The sequence below is a fragment of the Chiloscyllium plagiosum genome, unplaced genomic scaffold (assembly GCF_037043375.1).
Source record: "Chiloscyllium plagiosum isolate Xiang-an unplaced genomic scaffold, Cpla_swu_hap1 HiC_scaffold_10, whole genome shotgun sequence".
NCBI lineage: Eukaryota > Metazoa > Chordata > Chondrichthyes > Orectolobiformes > Hemiscylliidae > Chiloscyllium > Chiloscyllium plagiosum.
Window position 1 is genome coordinate 27,155,757 of NW_028270148.1, and position 26,811 is coordinate 27,182,567.

General features: G+C 40.6%; 1 protein-coding gene across 1 annotated transcript in view; it reads left to right on the forward strand.

Moving 5' to 3' along the window:
* The window catches only part of ryr2a (ryanodine receptor 2a (cardiac)), a 769,474-nt gene that overhangs the window by 636,132 nt on the left and 106,531 nt on the right, over positions 1–26,811 (forward strand). The window contains exons 71-76 of the mRNA XM_087991236.1: positions 3,377–3,436; positions 7,181–7,315; positions 16,681–16,793; positions 21,750–21,846; positions 23,527–23,633; positions 25,021–25,072. Coding sequence (XP_087847362.1) covers positions 3,377–3,436; positions 7,181–7,315; positions 16,681–16,793; positions 21,750–21,846; positions 23,527–23,633; positions 25,021–25,072 — 564 coding nt within the window. The remainder of the gene's footprint in view (positions 1–3,376; positions 3,437–7,180; positions 7,316–16,680; positions 16,794–21,749; positions 21,847–23,526; positions 23,634–25,020; positions 25,073–26,811) is intronic.

Here is a 26,811-nt window from a genome sequence, read left to right on the forward strand (position 1 = left end):
GATCCACTGATTTCACACATAAATCCCCACAGATGCTCCATGTACAAAGGGAAGTAGATCTTTGTGAATCTCACAGAGAAAAAGTGCCTCAAGAGATTCCTTTTGAAAGGCGTGCATTGTTATTATGCCTTATCATTGTCTTCAGATCCGTCACATAAGTGAATGGCATTAAAGTTGAGTGACTTGGGGCAATAAATTCAGCAATTATGCTTTGTATTGTGAGATCTCATGAGCAATCATCAAAATAACCAATTCATCTGGTTTTGTGGATTTGGTTTTGCGAAGAATGTAGTGTAGAATGTCAAGAGCATTTCTTGTCCTTTTGCAAATATGGGGATATCTAATACTATTATAGGACAAGCCAAACAGAGAACAGCCAGAGAATTCCTAGAGGCATGGCACTCATCCACAGATTCTATCAACAAACACATCGACCTGGACCCAATATACCGGCCACTACAGCGGACAGCTGGAACTGACAACTGGAAGCAGCAGAGACAAACCACTATAAATGCCGGAGGAAACATCACAGAAGCGCCTCACAGGAGGCTCCCAAGCACTGAGGATGTCACCTAGACAAGAGACGAAACGTCTGCAACACAAATTCCCAGCTCGGCGAACAGAACCACAATAGGGATATCTAATCTCCTGTAGCAGTGCAGCACACCCTTAGTCCAGCGCTATGCAACACATTCTGAGTCAGGGATAGAAATGCTTCCAACTAAACGAAGCTGATGTATGATTATGTTGTGTAGGAGGATCTTTAGTATCACTAGTTTCTGTTATGTTGGGTGCTATGCTTGTGTCCAGTCTATGAATACAAGTCTGTACTAATTGCCTATTTCAGCTCTTCAGTGACTCTGCAGTTGATTAGCTATATGGGCTGGGTACATGTGAGTTTCTTGGGTTTTTAATGGCACTGTATCTCAATCTACCTGCACTGTCAGCTAGCAATGTTCTGTTGTATTCTGTTTTGCTTTGTCAACTTGCTTTCTACTGTGATTATCATTAATGTGTAGGATGAAACAATGGTCTGGCTTCGTGAACTGTCTTTTGTTCTACTCGCCATTCATATATCCTTAACTGATAACTAACTGTAAAGTCGAGTCAGCATTTGATTTGTGGTTTCCTATTAGAGATGCATTCAGGCAATTAGTCTGAAATCATGGGACAAAGGCTTTAATATAATAGCTGAGGACATTTCTTCTTCTGCATTTGCCAGACAGTAATTGTCCACACATCATCTTTGGTGGCTAGATATCACAGGCTTTCACAGTGTGGAAGCGCAATAACAATCAGTGAAGCCTCTTTTTCTCATCAAATGTAGTAAGTTTCTTTCAATCTTCAATATGGTCCTCCAAATCTAGACAATCTTCTTCTATTGACTGAAACTTTGATTTCTCAGCTTGCTCATTTTATTTAAAAGTCAAAGGTGTGGAAAAGCACAGCTGATCGGGCAGCCTCCGAGGAGCAGGAGAGTCAATGTTTTGGGCATAAACTCTTCATCAGGAATGTGGAAGAAGAGCTTATGCTCGAAACGTCGACTCTCCTGTTCCTCAGATGCTGCCTGATCAGCTGTGCTTTTCCAGCACCACACCTTTTGACTCTGATCTGCAGCATCTGCGGTGGTCACTTTCTCCATTTTTTTTCAATTCATGTAACTTTGTCTGAACATCCTCCAGTTTGCTGTTATCACCCAGTGCAGCATCATTGATCTCACTTTATGTCAGTTTATGGGGAGTGATAACCATTTAATTGACAAATTATGTTTTACTTCTTCCTTGGTAATTCTGTCACAGCTTTCCAAAGACTGGTATTTAAATTACATTTTCCTTTTTGTCTTAAATTATTTCCATTCAAGAAAACCAATTTTGCAAGCAGCTGACATTGGATGCACAATGTTCTTAAAGTTCCTGGCTCTCTCTCTGAACAGATACTTAACAGCATTATTTCTGATTAATCTTAATATGATTCCAGTTTTGCTGTTATAGAGTCATAGAGATGTTCAGTATGCAAACAGACCCTTCAGTCCAATTTGTCCATGCTGACCAGATATTCCAACCTAACCTAGCCCCATTTGCTAGCACTTGGCCCATATCCCTCTCAATTCTTCCTATTCGTATACTCATTCAGATGCTGTTTAAATGGTGTAATTATACCAGCCCCCACCCCATCCTCTGACAGCTCATTCCGTACACACCCCACCCTCTGTGTAAAACAGTTGCCCCTTAGGTCACTTTTATATCTTTCCCCTCTCGCCATGTGCCCTCTAGTTTTGGACTCCCTCACCCCAGGGAAAAGACCTTGTCTATTTATCCTATTCATGCCCCTCATGATTTTATAAATCTCTATCTCAGCCTCCGACGCTCCAGGGAAAACATCCCCAGTCAATTCAGCCTCTTCCTACAGCTTAAATCCTCCAATCCTGGCATCATCCTTGTAAATCTTTTTGAACCATTTCAAGTTTCAGGACATGCTTTCAATAGGAAGGAGACCAGAATTGCACGCAATATTCCAAAAGTGGCCCAATCAATGTCCTCCGCAAATTGACCTCCCAACTCCTATACTCAATGCTCTGACCAATAAAGGAAAGCATGCCAAATGCCTTCTTCACTATCCTATCTACGCTCAACTCTACTTCCAAAGAACTATAAAGCTGCACTCCAAGGTCTCTTTGTTCAGTAACACTCCCCAGGACCTTACCATTAAGTGTATAAGTCCTCCTCTGATTTGCTTTTCCAAAAGGCAAAATTGATCTAAATTAAACTCCATCTGCCACTTCTCAGTCCACTGGCCCATCTGATCAAGATCCCGTTGTAATCTGAAGTAACATTTTTTGCTGTCCACTACATTGGTGTCATTTGCAAACTCACTTATTTACTATACTTCCTATGTTCACATCTAAATCATTTATATAAATGATGAAAAGCAGTGGACCCAGCAACTAATTCCTTTGTATTCCTCCAATATAAAATGGTCACATCAATCCGGATAAATCTTAAGCAAGAATGTATTCAGAGTAATTTCTAAGCTTGGATGTCTAACTCTTTAGTGGTTTTATTGTGTGAAAGATTGTACTGCTCACTGTTGTTAGTAAAAATGTAGAAACACCAGAAGGATACTGCTACACTGACAATTGATGTGTTATTACCTTGTATCTCAGAAATTATTGGACCTATGTAAATCTCAATAATCCAAAACATCTTGTACATGTATTTTGGAAAATGAATTTTAAGAATTTGCTGGAAAGTACAACATGCTACTCTCCACAGAGTCTCTGTTACAATTTATTTCATATATTATTAGAGTTACATGATCTTGTGGGTCTTTTGAAGGTAGTTTGCTGAAATGTAATTATTTTTCCTTCTTAAAACAGAAAGATACAGAAGATGAAGTTAGAGAAATAATTCGCAATAATCTTCACCTTCAGGGGAAAGTAGGTATCTGGAGTTACTATCTACTTGCTAAGCAATTGCAGTTTGTGTGTGTTTGTGAAATTGCTTTCTATTGATTGCATTGCTGTGCTCAAGCATGAATTACATACAAGTTGCATTGCAATGGCTGTTTTGTTGTGTAAAATCTTTTAACTACTCATTTCACATATCCATCTCTCTCTTCCTGCATGCCTGCATGCTGCCTTTCATTATTGAGCCTTTTATTTCAAGAGACTGCTGAAGACACTAACCGTAATTGTGAAATGGATGCAGAGCAAATCTTCCAAATCCATTTCAAGGCTCACTAACTCAGGTCCAGATATGCCAGCACTTACATTTATAAACGTTTGACCATGCAAAAATATGCTGTTCATTTGGCTTTATTCTCAGAGATGAACCAGCTCCTTTGTCAGCTTCTAAAAAAAATGATTTTTTTTCTTGACTATGTGTTTCTGAAGAGACACTCGAAGACCCCCAAGAGTATTTTGGGATGCTGGTTGCTAAACTTAGGTGAAGCGCATGCTTTGCTTAGATGCTACAAGCTGTGTCTACTCATACAGGATAGTCATCTAAATCTGAATAATTGAATTGATTACTAATAAAAAAGAGATGCTTAATCTTCTGTGGTGTGTTAATGTTCTATTTTTAATTGATTTTTCAATAGAATAGTGCTGTCTTTGTATATTTATAAAACTACTTGCCTTTGTAGAATGTGCTATCACAATTTATATTTTAATGTTATGGAATGACCTATTTAATGTACAGATGTGAATAAATGAATGATTGATGTTGGTTTCAATGCCATTGGTCTACAATTGGCAACACCTTAAATTTGAATAATATTTCACTTATGCCTTGGGACACATCTTGATTTTCTTACTATTAATGTTGCATATAAAATGATCTTATCCAACCAGAATTTTTTTTTACAAGATATCTTCTTCTTTTCATCTTAAATGTACATCAAATTAATGGGAATTTGAAGTGTACCAGTTCCATTTTTATTGCCTTCTCTGACTCAAAGAGTTTTACCATGTTTTCTAATGCAACCTGTACATTATATCAAAATGAGCTCAGGGTTACTGTTTGTAAATTAAATAAATACATTAGATCATTTGACTTTTAATTAATACTGATATCTCAAATGAATTTTTGAGAGAAAATTACTGAATAAACCACTTTTCAGTACAAATGATCAACCACCTGATGCCCTTTCATTAAAATGCACTGAATACATCACAGCTATTGACACTTCAGTGTATCCCTCATTATCTATTAATTGCACATACATAGTGAGTGTCAGTGACCAAGTGGTCTTGTGTCACAATGTCCCACCTGCCTCAGAGGTGTGTCATAATATCTCAAAATAGATTAATTAAGAATTATATAGTCATGGGATCTTGTAGAATGATGGTAATATACAAATCCCTGGGCCAGAAGATTTGGATTCCAGTCCCACCTGTTCTGGAACAGTGTCAGAACTTTTCCAGGAGCAGAAATTGCTGGAGAAACCCAACAGGTTTGGCAACTTTTGTGGAGAGAAAACAAAGTTAACATTTTGAAACCAGTGACCTTTCTTCAGAACCGTTCAGAATGCAGCATGTCTGAAGAAGGGGACCTGGACCTGAAACATTAACTCTGCTTTCTCTCCACAGATGTTGCCAGGCCTATTGGGTTTCTCCAGCAATTTCTATTTTCATTTCTGACTTCCAGCATCTTTGTTTTATTTCAGAACATTTTGAAATGGGTTGACCAAAATATTTTTTAGAGGGAGAATCATGTTGCACTGTTAGTGTCCATAACTCTAGGTCAGGGTTCCATGTTCACATTACACCTGGCTTGGAGATGTGTTATAACATGTCCGAATAAGTTGATTTAAAAATCATCTAGTGTGGCTACGTCTGGGCCAAAGAGTGATGTGTCACAATATATTTGAGTAGGTTAATGAAAAAACACTGCAGTCAATAGCGAAACAACAATGCTTGTGACTGATTTCAAAGAAAGCTGCCCATGCATAAAGATCCAGTAGTCTCTCTAATGCAGACTTCTCCTTTGCTGATGGCCATTAAAATCTAGTACCAAATCAAGGGGATTTCAAGGTGACTAGTAACAGTAATGTCAGGATATGAGGAAACAGCCAATGACATTAAAATATTCCCACAGCTAACCATCCAAGAGGTGAAAAGCACAGAATTTCCTTATTTCAGATAGCACAATAAATATTTCTGATTGAGATTGTATTAAGACTGAAGCTAAACTTTTATGAATAAGCTTCTAAAAATGTTATTTTAAAACTTGTGTGTGGGGGAATGGCATTCCAATTATGATCTTCGGCTTTCAGCAGCTGTTATAAATTTGGTATATGACTATAAACCCTGTAGCAACTCATGCAACTAGGTGTAACTTTTTCAATTTTTTTTACAGTTAAACTAATAATGAAGAAGTAGAATGTTTCGTCAATTCACTGATTGCTTAGACATTTCGCTCTTGAGAATTTAAATAACACACTTGCAAGAGGAGCTTAGATTGACTGACAGCAGCTTCTGCATTTCCATGGTATTCTGTACATTTGCAGACTCCCAAAGTACTGCTAGTTTCAAAGCTTGGAGAGTGTATTGATTAGCAATTTTTGTGTATAGATGGCCAACACTCAAGTTTGGATCATTATAACCATTGTAAAGTCCGGGAAAGTGTCAAAAAACCTGTAGTCTGGAATAAATTTAAATAATACAAATATTGCAATAAGTACAACAAAATGGAAATGATCGCAATGCTGCAACCTTAATCCTATCCCAGGATTCAGTAATCATTTTATTTTATTTGGATTTTACTTTTGCATTTTTGACATTACCTAAATGTCTCAGATCTTGAGCTTGGTTGCTTTGCAATCATTCCCAAGATTTGATTACTTTTTCATATGCTGGTTTCTACAATCACATGATTGTGGTGTTCTGCAGTCTTGGTGGTTATCTATAGTCATAGAGTCAGAGAGATGTACAGCATGGAAACAGACCCTTCGGTCCGACCCGTCCATGCCGACCAGATATCCCAACCCAATCTAGTCCCACCTGCCAGCACCCGGCCCATATCCCTCCAAACCCTTCCTATTCATATACCCATCCAAATGCCTCTTAAATGTTGCAATTGTACCAGCCCCTCTCACCCTAAACCTATGCCCTCTAGTTCTGGACTCCCTGACCCCAGGGAAAAGACTGTGCCTGTTTACCCCTCTTCAATTGTTTACTTTCTCTTCAGCTTTGCTTTGATTTTAGTACTGTTTTAATTTTGGTGAATTATTTACACAATAAAACGTTAAAAAACTTATGGAGAAAATGTACGGCCCCAGTTTAATCTCAAAGTTTAGATAATGTTCAGAAATCATTTGACTCTTTGTCCTTATAACTTCTGAACATCTGAACTGTTGCTATTTGATACAGCTTTACTACATTCAGGACAGTCCATACTTCTACATATGTATACAGTCATTTTCTGTATCTTTCATCTTACTTTCCTGATCACTATTTAAATTTGAGTTGTTCAAACTCCACAAGTGGCTAAATTTTAACAGCAGTGGGGTGAGCAGTGCAATCGAAAACATTTATTGATTTTCTTGGTTCAAGGTTCTGTATTCTGAACTAAATAGAATTAAATGTGAGCTTTAATAAAACATTTGCACAGAGATAGAAGAATTATCTTTGCTCATGCATGCTCCTGTGTATATCACTAACACTTGTTCTTTCCCACAGTTGGAAGATCCTGCCATTAGGTGGCAGATGGCCCTTTACAAAGATCTACCTAACAGGAATGAAGCTTCATCTGATCCAGAGAAAACGGTGATGCGTGTGCTGGATATTGCCAATGTGATCTTCCACTTGGAGCAGGTCTGAGGATTTAATTCAAGTGATTATAATTTGTAAATACACACTTTCTGAGGAACTGATTTTAAAATAGGGGTTAAATGGGGTGAAAGGCAGGGGGTAAAGGGGAGTTATAGTGGGAAGAGATTGAGGGGACCCCAAACGAAGGGAATAGGAGAGGCAGGCAGCAGGTGGAAAGACTTTTGTGAGGCCTGTCCGATCACAGTGCCTGAAATGTGTAAAGCACACGGTTCTTGTTCACACGGTTGTATTACTCCCAGATCCTGTGGCGATGATCGAACACTAATTTGTGTGCCTTAACAAGATGCCTGTCTGAAAGAGGCCATAACTTTGGTTTGTATTTGTAGTAATACTTGGGAATATCAGCAGGTTTATCAGGAATAGGAAATTCAACAGTCTTTTGGAGCTGACAGCTGAATTATCCCAATTTTTTTGCCGAAGTGCTTTTCGAGTGAGATCCAATGTGGACCATCTACCGTGGTCCATGTCAACATTCCCACGCAAGCTTCTACTCCTTGGCTCATGACTTATGCATCCAGCCAGTCGCGTTGTGAAATAGTAGTAATGTTACTGGACTGGTAATCCAGAATTCCAGGCTAATCTTCCTGGAGCATGGATTCAAATCCTACCATTCCAGATAGTAAAATTTGAATTCAATCTAAAAAGGAATTCTGGAAGAAAAGGGAGAAAAAAGCTAATCCAGTGACAACTGCTGTCAATTATCATAAAAATCCATCTGGTTCACTGATGTGGTTTAGGGAAGGAAGTCTGCAGTCCTTACCTGGTCTGTTTGCATGTGATTTCAGTCCCACACCAAAGTGATTGACTCTTAACTGTCCTCTGGGCAATGATGATTGGGTAATAACGTAAAATCTGGCCAGTGACATCCACGTGCCACTAACAAATAAACACAAAGGTCTCATGGATAGCGTGATAGAAGCAGAAGTGCTTAATACTGCTGGGATGTTGCAATGTTCATACCGCTGGCTCCATAATAAGCCCCGGCTTCATAGTATTTCAGATGCTGCCAGCCAGGAACTGCCCATATACATTTGTTCTGTATCATTTTAATCATGAAAATGGCTCAAATAGGAATATTAAGTGCTGACGGATGGGAGGACAGTGCTATATCCTCCAGCCTTGGCAAAAGAGACCATTCACCAGACCCAGGAGATGGCGACCCAGATCAGTTCTGTGTTCTGGGTTTAATGCAATGTAGAGCAGTCCCTGGCACTGTGAAGCAATAATGCTAACCACTGACTCACTGTGCCACCTTAGGTTTTGTCTCATTGATGAAAATATGCCTCATAACCAGGTACAGAGAGTGAAGAATAAACATTAGGCTTCTCATCCCATATCAGGAAGAGTGCTGGAGCTGGGTTGAGAAAAAGTGACCGCTCAAGAGGGGATGTGGAGACTAAATGAGTTTCATAGTACTGCACTGCTCTACTATTAACGCTAGTGCTCACTTATTTCTTAACCTGCACAAGCCTTTAGCCTTTTCATCCACAACTATTGCCATCTCTCCTCTTAAGCAGGCACTAGTGGGACCGAGCGAAAGACTGCAAGTCAGAGGCCAGCACCACTGACGCTGAGCTTCACTTCCATCTCTGAGGGGGAAGCCACTCATCCCTCAGAGGATCTAACAGCAAGACTTCCACCTGCACCTTCCACCAGCTCAGAGACTTTCACCTTGGTGGGAGCTTTTTACGGATTAGACTCAGGATCACAATCTGGCAAACATATCACTGTCACATCTCAGCAGAGCTTCAGACACTTGGAGAACTGTCAGAAACCTTGCTGAGGCACTTGCTCAGCCCCAGGCAGAAGATACTCTTACGGCCTCAGCAATTAATGACTTCATCAAAATGCATAGCAAGGCACAAGAACAGCAGACAGGTTTATCAGAGACAGTCTATTAGCTGGATCGAAAGACAGAGGATTCCATCAATTTTATCAGTGCCATCTGGCTTCAGTATATGTGCTTGTGGTTGCCTTCATACATCATGTGGTAACTACAATGGACAGCCAGGTCTTGCACAGCTAGTGTTTTACGTGCAGGTACCTGTACTCCATTGCTGTAGCCATGGGTGCTCAGTATCAATGGCAAGGTGAGAAGGGTATGAGCAACCTCAACCTCTTGGAAGATAGGGTAGTGTAAGCAGATACCCATAGGGAGAAAAAGAAGCAACAGGCAGAACTCTACTAAGTTACCCCTAAGAATTTAGCAGAGGTACCTGTCCCCTATACCTTTGCCCATGTCTGTGATACTGAAGCCTACAAAAGCCTAAGCATAGAATGTTGGACCTGCAGCCGGGCAGGGCATCCAGTATCCCTGGGCACTTTAGGTCCATATATGCCAGGGCATGAGCAACCTAGTCAACAGCGCCAACTACAAAGTTGGTTCCCTCCACTCCAGATGCCAAGGTTGCGCCTGCAGTTTGACATCGTGGAAGGGAGAGGACAAACAAAACCTATTGAGGGCACAGGGATGGTAAAGGTGATACTTCATTGTCAACAACAAATATTAGCTTTTGTTAATACAGTATACATACACTCGCACTCTTAAAATCTTTGCTACAGGTTCTTTGTAGCTGTTGGACCTGCTTAACTTACACGTGTGAGAGAAATGAGATGAGTGGCCTTGTCAAACACGGTGGCTCAGTGGTTAGCACTGCTGCCTCACAGCACCAGGGACCTGGGTTAGATTCCCGCCTCAGGCAACTGTCTGTGTGGAGTTTGCACATTCTCCCTGTGTCTGTGTGGGCTTGCTCTGGTTTCCTCCCACAATCCAAAATTGGCCATGCGAAATTGCCCATAGTGTTAGGTGCGTTAGTCAGGGTTAAATGAGGGAATGGGTCTGGGTGGGTTACTCTTCAGAGGGTCAGTGTAGACTTGTTGGACTGAAGGGCCTGTTTCCACACTGTAGAGAATCTAATCTAATCACAAGGATGACAGTTGGTCATTGACAAGTATTGCTCATTACTTACAAACATATAGCATTAGGATTCACTGATCCTTTAGCTATGGTGTTAATGATTAGGGCCAAGGCACTGCACTTAAATGTTCACAATACTGAGGTGAAAAGCAATGTGCAGGGATTAGATGGGGGCCTGCCCTGCACAAATCAGCCACACCTACATGCACGTCATAAGTGAGAGCACTGAATCAGTGATGATTTCACATCACTGGGGGGTAGGTATAGGACAGATGTTAGGGGTAGGTTCTTTACTCAGCGAGTCGTGAGTTCATGGAATGCCCTGCCAGTAGCAGTAGTGGACTCTCCCTCATTATGGGCATTTAAGCGGGCATTGGATAGGCATATGGAGGATAGTGGGCTAGTGTAGGTTAGGTGGGCTTGGATCGGCGCAACATCGAGGGCCGAAGGGCCTGTACTGCGCTGTATTCTTCTATGTTCTATGTTCTATGTTCTATTTCCATTGCCAGTGTGTCATCCTGTCTTTCTGCTTTTCAAGGCAAGGCAAGTGAACAATGAGAAGTTCATGTCCCTACTGTCCCTTCAGTTGCCTGTTGAGAGGAACTGAAGCAATTGCTGCCTTTCTCTGGCCATGCAATGTTACTGTCTCCATAACTGCTGTTGTCTCCCAAATGGTAAGGAGGACCTGTAAATTGTGGGTACAGAAAGGTGGGATCAGCCAAAAGTTACCACATGAACAGTCATAAGGATGAGAATGTATTTATTCAGCAACAAAATATTTCAAGGAGTGCAGAAATAACTAGGTTCACATATATGGCAAAGTTAAATATCATACAACACTAGGTTATAGTACAACAGGTTTATTTGGAAGCACTAGCTTTCGGACTGCTGCTCCTTCATCAGGTAGTTGTTATCAGCAGCGCTCTGAAAGGTAGTACTTCCAAATAAACCTGTTGGTCTATAACCTGGTGTTGTGTGGTCTTTAACGTTGTCCACCCCAGTCCAACACTGGCTCCTCCACATCATCAGATATATGACCTTAAGGATGATGAGCTTACATCATGGATCAGTACTTGAGCCTGTGAGATTGTGGCCATTACAGACACTGGGATATCACAGGGGCAGGAATGGGGTTGTTGGATGTCCCAGGGATTAGACATTTCAAAAGGATTTGGGGGGAGGTAAAAGAGGTGGGGGAATGGCCTTGCTAATCAGGGACAGTATCACAGCTGCAGAAAGGGAGGTCAACGAGGAGGGTTTGTCCACAGAGTCAGTATGGATGGAAGTCAGAAACAGGAAAGGAACAGTCACATTACTGGGAGTTTTCTACAGAGCCTCCAATAGCAACAGAGACACAGAGAAACAGATTGGGAGGCAGAGTTTGGAAAGGTGCAGAAGTAACCAGGGTTGTTGTCATGGGTGACTTTAACATCCCTAGTATTGATTGGAATCTCCTTAGTTCAAATAGTTTGCATGGAGCAGTTTTTGTCAGGTATGTCCAGGAAGGGTTCCTGACTCAATGTATAGACAGACCGATGAGAGAGGAGGCCATACTGGATTTGGTGTTTGGTAACAAATTATGCCAAGTGTTAGATCTCTCAGTGGGAGAGCTTTTCAGTGATAAAAATCACAACTCCCTGACCTTTACTATACTCATGGAGAGGGATAAGAGCAGATAATATGGGAAAGTAATTGGGGGAGGGGGAATTACAATGCCATTAGGCAAGAACTGTGGAAGACAGAGGGTGGTAGTAGATGGAAAGTATTCACCCTGGAGCTCGGTGACCAGTCGTGTTCTGCAAGGATCTGTTCTGGGACCTCTGCTCTGTGGTTTTTATAAATGACTTGGTTGAGGAAGTGGAAGTGTGGGTTAGTAAGTTTGCCGATGACATGAGGTTTTGTAGAGTTTTGGATAGTGTGGAGGGCTGTTGGAGGTTGCAGCCGAATATTGACAGAATGTAGAATTGGGCTGATAAGTGGAAAATGGAGTTCAACTTGGAAAAATGTGAAGTCATTAATTTTAGAAGGTCAAATTTGAATGCAGAATACAGGGTTAAAGGCAGGATTCTTGGCAGTGTGGAGGAACAGAGGGATCTTGGGGTCCATGTCCATAGATCCCTCAAAGTTGCCACCCAAGTTGATATGATTGTTAAGAAGACGAATGGCATGTTGGCTTTCATTAGCAGGGGGCTTGAGTTTAAGAGCTGTGAGGTTATGCTGCAGCTCTATAGAGCCCTGCTTAGACCACAATTGGAATATTGTGTTTAGTTCTGGTCGCCTCAATATAGGAAGGATGTGGAAGCTTTAGAGAGGATGCAGAGGAGATTTATCAGGATCTTGTCTGGAATGGAGGGCTATGATAAAAGGTTTAGGGAGCTAGGGCGTTTCTCATTGGAGCGAAGAAGGATGAGAAGTGACTTGATAGAGGTGTAAAAGATGATGGGAGGGATAGATAGAGTGAATAGATTAGATTAGATTAGATTAGATTACTTACAGTGTGGAAACAGGCCCTTCGACCCAACAAGTCCACACCGACCCGCCGAAGCGTAACCCACCCAGACCCATTCTCCTACATTTACCCCTTCACCTAACACTATGGGCAATTTAACATGGCCAATTCACCTAACCTGCACATTTTTGGTTTGTGGGAGGAAACCGGAGCACCCGGAGGAAACCCACGCAGACACGGGGAGAACGTGCAAACTCCACACAGTCAGTCGCCTGAGGCGGGAAGTGAACCCGGGTCTCTGGCGCTGTGAGGAAGCAGTGCTAAACACTGTGCCACCGTGCCGCCCTAAATAGCTAGAGACTTTTTCCCAGGGTGGAAATGGCTATCACGAGGTGGCATAATTTTAAGGTTATTGGAGGAAGGTTTAGGGGAGATGTCAGAGGTAGTGTCTAGCCTCTTGCATTTGGTGATGTTTAGATCTATCATGGTCTCTTGGATGTTTCTCACATCAATATCCTGCTCCTCATCTGCATCATTGCTGTGGATCCTCCACTTCCTCTTCATCCAAGAGATTGTCCGCGCCAGTTCTGGCAGGCACAGCTTGCCCCAGTGATACGTCAAGTCAGCAGTCCAGGCAGCAAAACCTCAAAGTAAGGAGGCCTGTTGTCTCTCGCACTGTGGCCAACTGAGAAGCATTGTAACTCTGTACTGTGTCAGTGTGAGACTTTTGTAAAGGTCTCATCAGCCTTGTTTGGTGGGGATGTTGTTTCTCTCCCAGCAGCCATCGTTATTTAGCCTGAGGACCTTGGAATGAGGCACAAACCTTGAGTTTGCTAGCATGCATGCAGAATGACATTGCCCAGATCTCCAAGACCTGGCACTACTGGTCACACAATCACAACTGCACATTGATGGAGCAGAAGCCTTTATTTTTGATGAACTTGGCAGGTTGGTGATAGGGTGCTTTCAAAGCAAAATCTATAGAGCCCTGCATATGGGGGAAGCCAGCAATGTTTGATAATCGCATTGCCCAGGATAACTGACTGCTCGTCACAGAGGGAAGATATAAACTGGTGTAACATGGAGAAATGGCATCAGTGACATCCCAGGCCCATCTCCGAGCCAAGGATTGGAAGACCAGTGTTGGAGACCCCATGTGAGCTCAAGTTCTGCAGATGACATGGCTCAGTGACAATGAAAGAGTCATTTGACTGCACTAAGGACTAATGTCCTCTGACTTTCAGACATAGCCATTTATTAGATTAGATTAGATTCCCTACAATGATGGAAACAGGCCCTTCGGCCCAACCAGTCCACACCAACCCTCCGAAGAGTAACCCACCTAGACCCATTTCCCCTCTGACTAAAGCACCTAGCACTATGAGCAATTTAGCATGGCCAATTCACCTGACTTGCACATCTTTGACTGTGGGAGGAAACCGGAGCACCTGGAGAAAACCCACGCAGACATGGGGAGAATGTGCAAACTCCACACAGACAGTCACCCGAGGCTGGAATTGAACCTGGGACCCTGGTGCTGTGAGGCAGCAGTGCCGCTCAAAGTTGGAGCATGTGCAGTATGTTTCTGCATAAGCTGCTGGCATATGCTGTATTGAGGTAGCATTGGCCTGTGCAGCAATATATCTACCTCCTTGATAGTTGCATGCTCTGAGCAGTGACATAGTGCATGCCTTTCTCTCTGCAAGGAATACCAATGCAGTCCAAAGAGACTGACAGCCTGTAAGTTGGAACACCAGAACCGACACACTAAAAATCAATGAAAGTCAGAGAACCTGATAATCTCTGAGTCCGTGCAAAATGAGCGAGAATGAAGAAAGTAAATGAAGAGTCAAAAGATGCATCTTGTATGGATATATGAGGTGCATGTGTGTCCCTATAATTTGGCAGAAGTAAGTGCAAGTCATAGTTTCCTGAGCTGCAAAATAAAGTCCTGGGGGGCTAAACTGGCTGAAAGTTGGTCTGAATACAGCTATGACGATGTGGTGAGACTGCTGGTTTGGTGATGCCCATTGGCATGGACAAAGAGTGAAAGAAGATGGTGTCCAGGGAAATGGTGGTGAACATCGAGTTGTCATAAATCCTGAAGAAGCATTAAACATCTGCCGCCAGGTAACCGCTCTGACTGTTATGTCAGAAACTGATGCCACCTAGTTTATTGAGGAAGGAGGGGAGAATTGAGAACTGAATAGAAATGAGGGGAGATTACTGAAATGAAGTAAGATAGTCCCTGTTCATTAGTGAAATTTAGAAATGAGTGTTTCATCCTTGAAGGGAAAAATTGGTAATTATTCTTTTTGATGTTAAGAATCTTATTTTTCCATTCTCAATGTATTGTTCCAACTTTCTCATTATTTCCTCGTGCCACTCAAGGTACCCAATAAGTCCATTGGTGTAGAATTCTGTGTGCTGCAGTTTTGATGCAACTTTTTTTGTTTTTGCTCACAGGATGTGAGTGATGCTAACTAGTCCAGCATTTATTACCTGCTCCTAATCAAGGGTCTATCTCATTGCAGTAGGTTTTGACTCGTGTGTGTGTGTGTGTGTGGTAGGACAGTAGAGGACTGCAAATTTCCTCCTCCGAAGAACATTAGTATACTATATGGGTTTTTACAACAATCGACACTGGTTACATTGTTTTTTAGTCCAGCTTTTGCTTAATACCAGATTTTTCTTATTGAATTCAAATTTAGCTGTCTCTGATAGCTGGATTTAAACCCATGTCCCTAGAACATTAACCTGGTGTTCTGGATTACAAGTCGGCTGAGATTACCATATAAATGAGGAAGGCCAATCAGTTCGTAAACTTGAAATGATTCTCCATTCCCTCCATTGCTATGTCTAGTTGTTCCTTGCATTTCTGCAAGGGTCACATCACTCTGCCTGGTCTTCGCTTCCCAAGATTCACCTTCAATCTCTGATTCCCAATGCAAACAGTTGTACCCGAGTCAGAGGGTAAAATTGGAGCAGTGTCTGACCCAACATGATTCTCATCCACTTCCCATTACACGCCACTCTTCTCTGCTGGGGAAACCTGGCACCATTCAGGAACAGACCTTGGAAACTACCAAAAAGGGAAATAAATGTAGTATTTTAGTGTATTATTGGGGCTTAGGAGTAGTAAGGGTGCTCCTTCATGCTATAAGGAAACGTCAGGTCTCCACTACTCTATATTTCTCTGCTTCTCTAATGATCTGCTACTAAGTTTCTGTTTAGCTCCCCACATTCAAACCCCACCCCCATCCCTGGCAATGCTTATGCCTCAAGAGCCCTAGTTCTGTTGAGGAATCATTCTTTTTTGATCCTCACATCATTCAACCTGAGTTGGTGAAATCAGATTGCAGTGAGGTCCATTGATTAGCTCTCTGTTGTTATAGCTCTGCAGATGCATCACTGCCCAGGTTGCATACGTGCTCCAGGCTGGGGCTCTAGACTTGATTACTTCCTCATTAAGAATAATTTCTTTATTGCAGAATTAAAATTTCCTTTTACGAGTTTGAACATAGAGTCATAGAGATGTACAGCATGCAAACAGATCCTTTGGTCTATGTTCTGTTTCCATGGTTTAACTTGCATTAGCAGAGCCTAGATTAAACCTACCCACATTATTTGCCATTGTGTACATTCCTGTAGGTCTAGCTGTAAACGCAAAATCATCTAAGTTACACATTATTGAACCCATTGTAAAGCTGCTGTCTTAACATTTGAGTAATGTAATAGCAAATGGGAAAAAAATTGTATCAGTGCACAACGTATGTTAATGTCTGATAGTATGATTTCAAATGGGCTTTGGCTTCAAACCTTAAAGTACCAGTCAACCCATGTACAATCTCATTGTCGTGGACGTGATGAGAATAAATTCCAGAATTGGTTAAACTAACGATGACTGAACCATTTTTGTCACAAGTGGTCTCACAATTGTAATGGTAAGCCTGAGCTTTGCATTTCTACCTTATGCATTAGGTGGAGCATCCCCAGAGATCTAAAAAGGCTGTCTGGCACAAACTGCTGTCAAAACAACGTAAACGGGCAGTTGTGGCCTGCTTCCGGATGGCACCGCTCTATAATTTACCACGGTAGGAACTAACTGTTTTCTCACTATAGTTAATAAACCTGTAACAAGCATTTATATCTTCCCACGCATGGATCAGCTTATCCTTATCACAGCATCAGAGGAAAAGTCCTATTCGCGTCTTTCCTGTCACACCCCATCAAAGTACATGGAAATTTCCAGAAAGATTACCTCTCAGTTGCTGAAACTCGAGAGAAAACAGGCCCAACTTCTTCAATGTCTCCTCATTAATCTGATGAACCTCCATTGCACTCCCACTATGGCAATATGTACGCCTTTAGATAAGATGACCAAAACTGTATTAAATATCTAGGTGTGGGCTCACCAAAGTTTTATGCAACTGCAGAAGACATGTTTACTCCTGTACTTAGTGTGACAATACTATGGCTCTAAGAGGTGCATTTTGTCCTGGTTTCTTTTCTGAAGAAAGTTTGAGGCAGAGGTGTCGAGCAGTCTAGCTCATTGCTAATAGAGTAAACAACTTGTGAGGCCTTGAGGCTTTTTAAAAAAAAAGTTGGAACAATTATAACAGCATGAATGGATGGGGCCAAGCTCCCACAGAACCAGAATTTTTAGTTTTAGCTGTCAGCAGTTGCTGGGGTCCTGACACTGGATGTGGAAACTTTTATTCCTCTCTCTGTTCCAGCTAAAAGCGAGGGTTCTCTTCCCGCTGCTAGCATTGTATATGAGATAATCAACTTTGTTGAATTTGCCTTTGCCAAAGGTGTGTTTACGGGATGCTACTGTATTGGAATAGTTAATTAGTAATAGTTAATATATCTATTATTTTGTTAAGCATTTCAATAGAGTTACAGTTAAACTAATTACTTTATTTGTGTTTAGTCTGTATTTTAACTGTAGTGTAAAAATAAAGTGTGTTTTGTTTAGCATCAAGTAGTTTGACCAATCAAGTTGGATCTGGAATGCAATACCTTGCACTTAACTTTAAATAAGAATGGTTAGGGTCTCAGCTCTCTTCTTAATACATTTTGAGCAGGTTCGGCCTGGTCCATAACATTAGATACCATACATTTGCCTTCTTTACTGCCTACTGCACTTCCTTGCTTACTTTCAATGACTGGGATACAAGGATACCCAAAACTCGTAGAACCTATTAACTTTATTCTTTACTTTTTATTATTTACTACTTTTTATTTACTATCTTTAACTCTAGACACACCACATCTGTTGACTCTCGTTTATCTCTGCAACAAGCAGCATCCTCAAAAGTTCCAACACGTTTGTCAAACATGATTTCCCTTCATAAAGCCATGTTGACTCTGTTCAATCATATTCTTATTTTCTAAGTATCCAGTTATCACACTCGTTATAATAGATTGCATCATTTTCCTAATGACTGACATCAAATGAATAGGTCTGTATTTCTTGCTTTCTCTCTGCCTGTCATGTTAAATAATTTGCTACTCTGCAGGAACTTTTTCAGAATCTTTAAAATTTTGAAATATAATCCATTATCCCTGTAGCCACCACCTCCAATACTCTTGGACATAGCTCATCTGGTCTAGGGAATTTATCAATGCTAAATATAATTCATTTTTGAAAATGACCCCAAACTAATACTAATTTATTTCAGGAGACAGGATTTGGAGAATGGTGCATTTGCCAAGTGGGATCTTTTATATGATGTAACTGGGAAAAGTGCTGAGTATGGTACTGGAGAGGTCTACTCTGAAGGTGACAAAGACATAGTTAAAGGAGGAATATGGTTTTAAAAGTGAAGGTATTCATTCTTCTAATAGGACTGCTTACATCTGGCAAGATGCATCATATAGACAGGTTAAGCCACTCAACAAAGAGTACACACTCGGTATCAGGTGGTAACATTTATAGTGCACATGGAGTGTCTCTGCCTTTCTACATGCTGCTCGAGCACATCACCCAAGTTGCTTTGACATTGCTGTGCAAGTTTTGGGGGAATGTTGCTCTCCCGACTGTCAGGTACACTTTACTCATATTTACTTGGCTGGCATTGTACTCTGGTCACAAGTGCAGCTTATAAAGCCAGATGAAAGCAAAAACTGACAGTGGAACGTGTTGTTTATTTTTTCTAAATGAAATTGATGGCAGGCCATCGTGTGAACTTTTATGGAACACCTGGCAGATCCTGGAATCTTCAGAGGCTGCACGACAAACCATTATATTTCACTGCAGATAAACTTGATATTGCTGTCACCAGCAGCACCATTAGGCAAATTGGATATTGGCATTATCTTCATGTAGCAACAGGATTAGGTCATTTAGCTGCTCAAGCATATCCCACTATTCAGTGAGATCATGGTTGACCTCTAGCTTAACTCTGTCTACCTACCTTAATTGGTTCGGTAACCCTTAGTACCCTTACCCAACAAACTCTCAGTTCTTAGATTTTCTGTTGACCTCAACAACATTTTGAGAAGATAGTGCTAGATTTTCACTTTCCTTTTCTATGATATCACCCATTAACAACTGAGCTCTTCCACATTAAGCTGACCTTCAGCCTTTATCTCCAGCCTTTTTAGCTGACTTACCTATTTAAGTGCCAATTTTTGAAGTTCAAACTCTCTCTCTTTTTCTTTTTCTTCTGCTAAAGCCATTCATTCTTTTTCTTTCTCTTCTGCTTTCAACTGTAACTCAAAGTGTTTCATTTCTGCTGCCCTTTCCTTATCTCTTGCCTCTAACTCTATTTTAAGGTTCTGGTCCTATGTTCATGACTTGCCTAACAGAGGAAATAGTTTCTCTTATCCACCTCATCAATTACTTTAAAATGTCACAAAGCTGGTCCTTTTTTCTAAAAGCTGTTCCTTTTCTCAAGGATACTGTGCCCTTGGTTTTTCTCAGAGGGGTCTAAAACAGTCCGGGTTCTGATTCAACTGGTTTAGTACAGAGATGAAAGGGTTTACTGAGAGGCTTTTTTTGTTTATACGTAAACAGATGAGACTTTAGGCCACAGCTTTCATGTTTTAGAAGTAAACTGTATAATGAAAGGGGAGTGGTCAGTCCTGGAAGCTGAATTCTTGTTGTTAGTTCAGTTCAGCAGTGGGTTGTGTGGAAACAGGCTGCTAGACTCTCTCTCCTTCTGCCCTTCTAACATCAACCTGTAAGCCTCTGTTTCATTTTTACTGTGTTTAAGAGGTTTGTTTATCGGGACTGTTGCACTTTTTCGGAACAGCATAATTAAGTCTAGTTTGAATAGACTGAGTTCTGTGGGTATTCTATATTCTGTTCTTTGTGTTTCATTCTGTAACTTTGTGAATAAATTTTTGTCTGTTTTAAAACCTGGTAGTCAACCTAGCTAACTTACTCCGGGTAATTTTCATTGTACACTTACCAAAATGAATAGCAAAGTTACAGTCTGGGCTGCCTGCTTAGAAATGTTTTGAGTAGTCTGGCCTAGTCCATAACAAATGATATTAAACATTTCTATGAGATCAACCACTAATCTCCTATACTAAGGGAGTATAAAAGCCTAGTCAATACATCATTTAAAACTTCTATCATTCTGTTACAAACTTTCTTCAGCCAATATGTCCTTTCTGAGATATAACACCGAGAAATGAATGCGGTTCATGATATTAATTTTAAACTAAAGAGAGCAACAGCAGACTACCCCTCCTAGATGTCACATTGGAACGAACCATCAATGGAGAACTGCAGACCAGCGTCTATAGGAAAGCAACACACAGACCACATACTCTACTACAGGAGCAATCATCCCAACGTCTACAAACGGAGCTGCATCAGGACATTATTTAAACGGGCCACAACACACTGCAGCACCCAGGACCTACAAGCAGCAGAAGAAAAATGCTGACACAGCATATTCAAGAACAACAGGTACCCGATAAACACAGTCCACTGATTTTTAAACAATAAACCCAAATAAGCAGACACAACACACCAAGAGACTCTAGCCACACTATCATACATCAAAGAGATCTCAGAGATGACTAACAGAGTACTCTGACCTCTTGGCATCATTGTAGCCCACAGACCTACCAACACACTGAAACAGCTACTGAGGAACCTAAAGGGCCCTGTAACAATAACCAGAAAAACAAATGTCATTTTCAAAATATCCTGCAAGGACTGCAACAAACACTACATCGGATAGGCAGGAGGAAACTAGCCACCAGGATAGACGAGCATCAACTAGCCACCAAAAGACAAGACCAGCTGTCACTAGTATCCTTACACACAGACGAAGAAGGACACCACTTTGTCTGGGACAATACATCCATCCTAGGACAGGCTAATCAGAGACATGCACAGGAATAGAGGCCTGGCATTCAAATTGGAACTCCTCCAATAAACATATCGATTTGGATCCCATTTACCAAACTCTAAGAAAAAGAACCGGAAATGATATCACCCACCTTAACAGACCAAGACACATGAATCGAAAGCAGGACAGAACACCAACACTTCACCGCAGGCTCAATGATGGCGTTACCTAGTCTGTTGACAAAACATCTCAGGACAAACCTACCAGCATGCAAGCTTACAACTGGAATCTCAACCTGAGCTACTAATCTTCTCAAAAATCGCATTAATTTTAAATGCTGCTGAATATTATTTCTCAAGGGTTTTTGTTATTGTGACATATTTTATAAGAAGAAAAAAACTGTTATTTTGAAAATTGTTATAAAGATAGGAACCTATGTTTATTAACAGAGATTCAGATGAGAGATTAGAAGCCAATTCAAGTTGGTATAGACATCCTTATACTTTTTGTTATTAAAATGCCCTAATCAGATTGAAGTAGATGAAAAAAATCTAAGTTGAGATTGGAAATGATCCGATATTGCCATAACAAATGGCAATGACTGATAGGACAATGTTATAACCTGGGCTTCAGCTTGCAACATAATCAGTTTAACATTATGCAGAGACTGATATAGCCCTAATGTAACAAGCAAAACAAATAATGTGCCATAATTGTCATTGTTGTATGTCCCTTCAGGCACCGAGCTGTCAATCTCTTCCTTCAAGGCTATGAAAAATCCTGGATTGAAACTGAGGAACATTATTTCGAAGATAAGCTAATAGAGGATATAGCTGTGAGTTATATGTTGTTATTGACCTTTGTGCAGTTTAATTTCTGAGGATACTAATAGGGTATTGGAAATGTAAAACAGTGTTCTTAATTTCATACCTTTGCTTCTACCGTTCCAGGATAGCTAATCCATCATCACTTAAGAGTCTGTTACATACGCCATCTTTCATTGCTCTGTTTGAAGTGGACAATGAATGCAATGATTTATTCATGATTGATTTCTTTGTACTTTCTTTCAGCAAAGAAGGTGATCCATTTAAAAGAAAAGAGTGCCTTTGTTAAGATAGTGGAAAGAGGAATATCAGTGTTAGTTATTTCTAAGCAAAGGAGAAAATGTAATTCTCGTTAAATTGCATTGATTAGACAAGGTTAAAGTTGTCAATTTTCATGATGTGGAAGTGCCGGTGCTGGACTGGGGTGGACAAAGTTACAAATCACAGAACACCAGGCTATAGTTTTGATTTATTTGCAAGTACAAGCTTTCAGGTGGCTACCTGACAAAAGAGAAGCACTCCAAAACCTTATACTTTCAAATACACCTGTTGGACTATAACCTGATGTTGTGTGATTTGTAACTTTGTTAGTTTTCCACATTCGGTATGTTACATGGGTGCACCAGCATTCATTGAAAAACCACATGCCTTTCACACTTTCCATTCTGAAATCTGACATATAAACATAGCAACAAGTTTCACTTTTGTGGTGTCATACAATATAAAGAAGTATATCAGGTACCTCATCACTTGGAATAATAAAATGACTTCACATGATATCGACAAATGGCTGATTTGATAGGACATTCTGAGTGTGGTACTGAAGGCTTATGCTCCAAACCAGCCTGGTCCCAAGCCAGATGTTCCCATGCACCCAAAATGCTGGTGTCTATCCAACAGAAGTGGTTCAATGTGATAGCTCTCCTTCAACTAAGACCATGAGAAATAGGAACAGGAGTAGACCTGCTCCACTATTCAGGATCATGGCCGATCTGATATTCCTCAAGCATAGTTTCCTGCCCTTTCCCCTTAACCCTTGATTCCCCACTGGTCAAGAATCTCTCTGACTCAGCCTTAAATATACAGAAGCATTCCGTCCTGTAATTTAATTTCTTAATTCCTTAAGGATAACTCAGTATGGCCATTAAATACTATCAGGTCAATTCAGTCCCAAGAATAATAAATAATAGACACTATTACAGGAAAAGGAAGCTGAAGTAGTGGTGATGTATTGATTAAAGCCACATGAAGAGCAAATGTTGGAAATTTGAATTAAAAAGTTCAAAATATATAAAATAACGAGCACATTGCAGAGGGAACACATTGTCAAGGGTTTGACTTTGTTTTCATGTTTGAATCGCAGCAGTCTGTTCACTTCATATATGTTGATTAATCTACTATTTGTTCTTAGTCTTGTTGTTAATGCCTGTTTGAGACCTGGAAAACAAACTGTATAAGTCAAAAGAAAATAGACTATAGTCCAGCAAGGCTAATTTGTTCGTTTGCAGTTATATGAGGTGGTACATTCAGAACAAATAACTGATTGTATTATGCAACTTATTTCACTGAAAATTGTATTGTAAATATTAAGCCTTTTATTAGACAACCTGTACCATTTGTGATGGTATTTAGTTTCATAATGTTTCTAATGAAATTTCAGTTTAGATATAACTTTATCTGTATTCCTTTAGAAACCAGGGGAGGAAAAACCAGTGGAAGAAGAGGAGGGAACCAAGCGCCTTGACCCTCTTCACCAACTCATTCTTCTTTTCAGTCGGACAGCCTTAACTGAAAAATGGTAGGATTCAGTTAATATAACTTGCTTTTCTTTGTCTTTGCTTTTCACAAGAGAAGACCAAAAAGCTAAATATTATGAGAGAATAAAGTACACAGATGGCCTGAAGTTCATGAAGTTGTGGTTCTTCATTTCATTGACATCTAAACTTTACAAATGTGATTCTTTATTCCACTGATACAATGTCTTTACAAACATAAATGTAAATTAAGGTTAACTTCAGAAAATGGTGTATTTAGTTCACATTTGGTTGCAAAAACTAGAAACCTCATTGCAAGTTGAACTCACAATTTGTAATGGGTTGAATTTTTCTGTGTAAGAATTAGCCAAAACTTCATCTTTGGTAATCAACTCCACTCTAACTGACCTTTTAGCTGTAGCACATTGGAAATTCCTTGGCACCACTCCCACACAGGTATCTTTGTGTATAAGTAACAATTTCACCATACTTCTGTCAAAGTTACAACATGGGTAAAGAATAATTTATAGGACACTATGGTTTTATGTGATCTTTTGTTCTGGAGAGAGATTATACTGGCAAAGCAGTAGTTACTGAGAGCAATAAGAATCACTACAATGCGTCTTCTGATGTAAAATGAAAATGCTGGAGAAACTCAACAAGTCTGGTAGCATTTGTGGAGAGAGAAACAGAGCTAATGTTTTGAATGCAATATGACCCTTTGGAAGTGAAGAGATGTGGATAAATGGTGTGTTCTGCATTGCTGACAAATGTGGGCAGGAACAAGTGGAATGGAGGATTAAATCAGGGACAGATTAAAGAGTGAAGGAATTTAGAGATTAAAGGTATGGCAGGACAAAAGGCTAAGGGAGTGGTAATGGTTGCAGAGAGGAGACAAAGCGCTAATCCAGTGTGTGTGTTAACAGTAGAGTGAAGGTCAGCTTTGGGAGAAAGCTAACTTAAGGTCAACTCTCTGTTGTCATATGATGGCAGGCTGGGAAAGGAGGAAGCTTCCCTTCACTGAATGATTTGAATTTTTGCATTAACATGACTTTTATGGTCATTTTTGTCCTGCTCATTCACAAGTGATCTGATTGTTGAGTTCTTCCCCACAAGGTGAAATTTTAATTCAACATCTTTAGTTTGAATTTTTGTTAATATCTGTACAATGGTTGATAGTCTGATTGCCGGCATGGAATTTCTATGGAGCTTCTCCTGATAACTCACACTGACTTCAGTAGGAAACCTGCGAAATGGCATATAAAAAAGCCATTTCTGTTGATTGTTGATTCTGTCGATGGTGTGCCAAGGTTATGGAGGAAGATCAGGAGAACTCCTTGGGAATTGTAGTCCGTGTCATTTAAACCAAACTACAACCACTAAAAATTATTATATCTTATTACTTAGAGCATTCTCTTATGATTTTCTCAGTAATCTCGAAGAAGATTTCCTCTACATGGCTTATGCTGACATTATGGCAAAGGTAATGATTGAATTACATTTATTAAGTTAATTTAGTGTAAATTATTTATATGACTGTGTGCTCTGCCTGAAGGCAGATATTTGGCTTATTGTCTGCCGATGCTGCCTCCTGTGCTGTTTTTCTTAGCAGTTTTGATTAGCAATGGTTTGCCATTGCCTTCCTCTCCTCGAAACAGACTCAGGTGACAAAAGTAACTCCCAATTCTATCTTCGCCACAAGTAGAGTCAAAACTGGGCTGTTGATGTTAGTCTGAACCACACACTAACATTCAAACTGACTGGGCTGAATGGTCCCAATTCATATAATTGATTGCATTCATTTCCTCTCTTTAAAGTAAAATAGTTTGTGTTGGATAGTTCTTTCAAAGCTATGAAGGGTGAACAGTGGCTTTATTGTTGCTTTATTTTCTCATACCGAATGAAACTTTACAGTCATTCACAATCTGTGATCTTGCTCTCAGCAAGGCGACAGAATGTACCTGGTGTGGGAAGGTTGCTGAATGGGTGCAGGTTTCAATAGGCCAGCAGATCGGGTGATGACCCAGTGGATAAATACTCGGTGAGCTACAGCCATTGGACCCAGTAATGAACTTGGTTTTGTTAACAGCCTAATGATGAGCATTTCATGCAGGGGCAAGGTGGGCAGGCATGGAGATGCTGGAATTATTCACAGAACACTGCTGGTGGCAGGAAAACTGTTTGTGATTAATCTGACAGTAGGAAATTAACAAAACAGACAAGCCACCAATTAGCGATGGGGAGTTCATGCTTAATGCCCCTTGCATGTAATTTAAATGCAATTTGACATGATTTAATCTTATCTCCCCAATTTAGCAAAAATCCCAGCTTTCAGTAACCTGCCCAGTGCAAACTGGTCACTCATCAGTGGCTTTTGTGATTTACGGCGAGAGTCAATTGTATTTTCAGGAGACCGACTCAGTGTGCACTCAAGTGACCTTGGTGATAATTTCTCTTTGTAAAACTCTGCTGAACTGACACTCTGAAGCCAGGGCAGAAATACTGGACCCAAAAATCTAAACACTCAACTGAGATGCTATCCCTCTAATTTGCTTCATAGATTTGAGCCCCTAAGGAGAAAACTACCAGAATGCTGCTGGCAAAAGGAAGTGAGGTGTAAGAGTATGGGCATCAGCCACCCTGTCCATGTTTATCCTCAAGTATTGGATGCACTACCTCCATCTCAGACCTCATTTGAACCTCTGTGATGGTGAAGGAATCTTCTTGCTGGACTTTGGAATGTCTTTTCATGCTGGAGGCAACAGAAATTCAGAGCCTGGAGATTTAAAGTAGAGTTAATAGAACATAGAACATAGAAGAATACAGCGCAGTACAGGCCCTTCGGCCCTCGATGTTGCGCCGATCCAAGCCCACCTAACCTATACTAACCCACTATCCTCCATATACCTATCCAATGCCCGCTTAAATGCCCATAAAGAGGGAGAGTCCACCACTGCAACTGACAGGGCATTCCATGAACTTATGACTCGCTGAGTGAAGAACCTACCCCTAACTTCAGTCCTATATCTACCCCCCCTTAATTTAAAGCTATTCCCCCTTGTAATACCCGACTCCATACGCGGGAAAAGGTTCACACTGTCAACCCTATCTAACCCCCTAATCATCTTGTACACCTCAATCAAGTCACCCTTAAACCTTCTTTTCTCTAATGAAAACAGCCCCAAGTGTCTCAGCCTTTCCTCATACGATCTTCCTTCCATA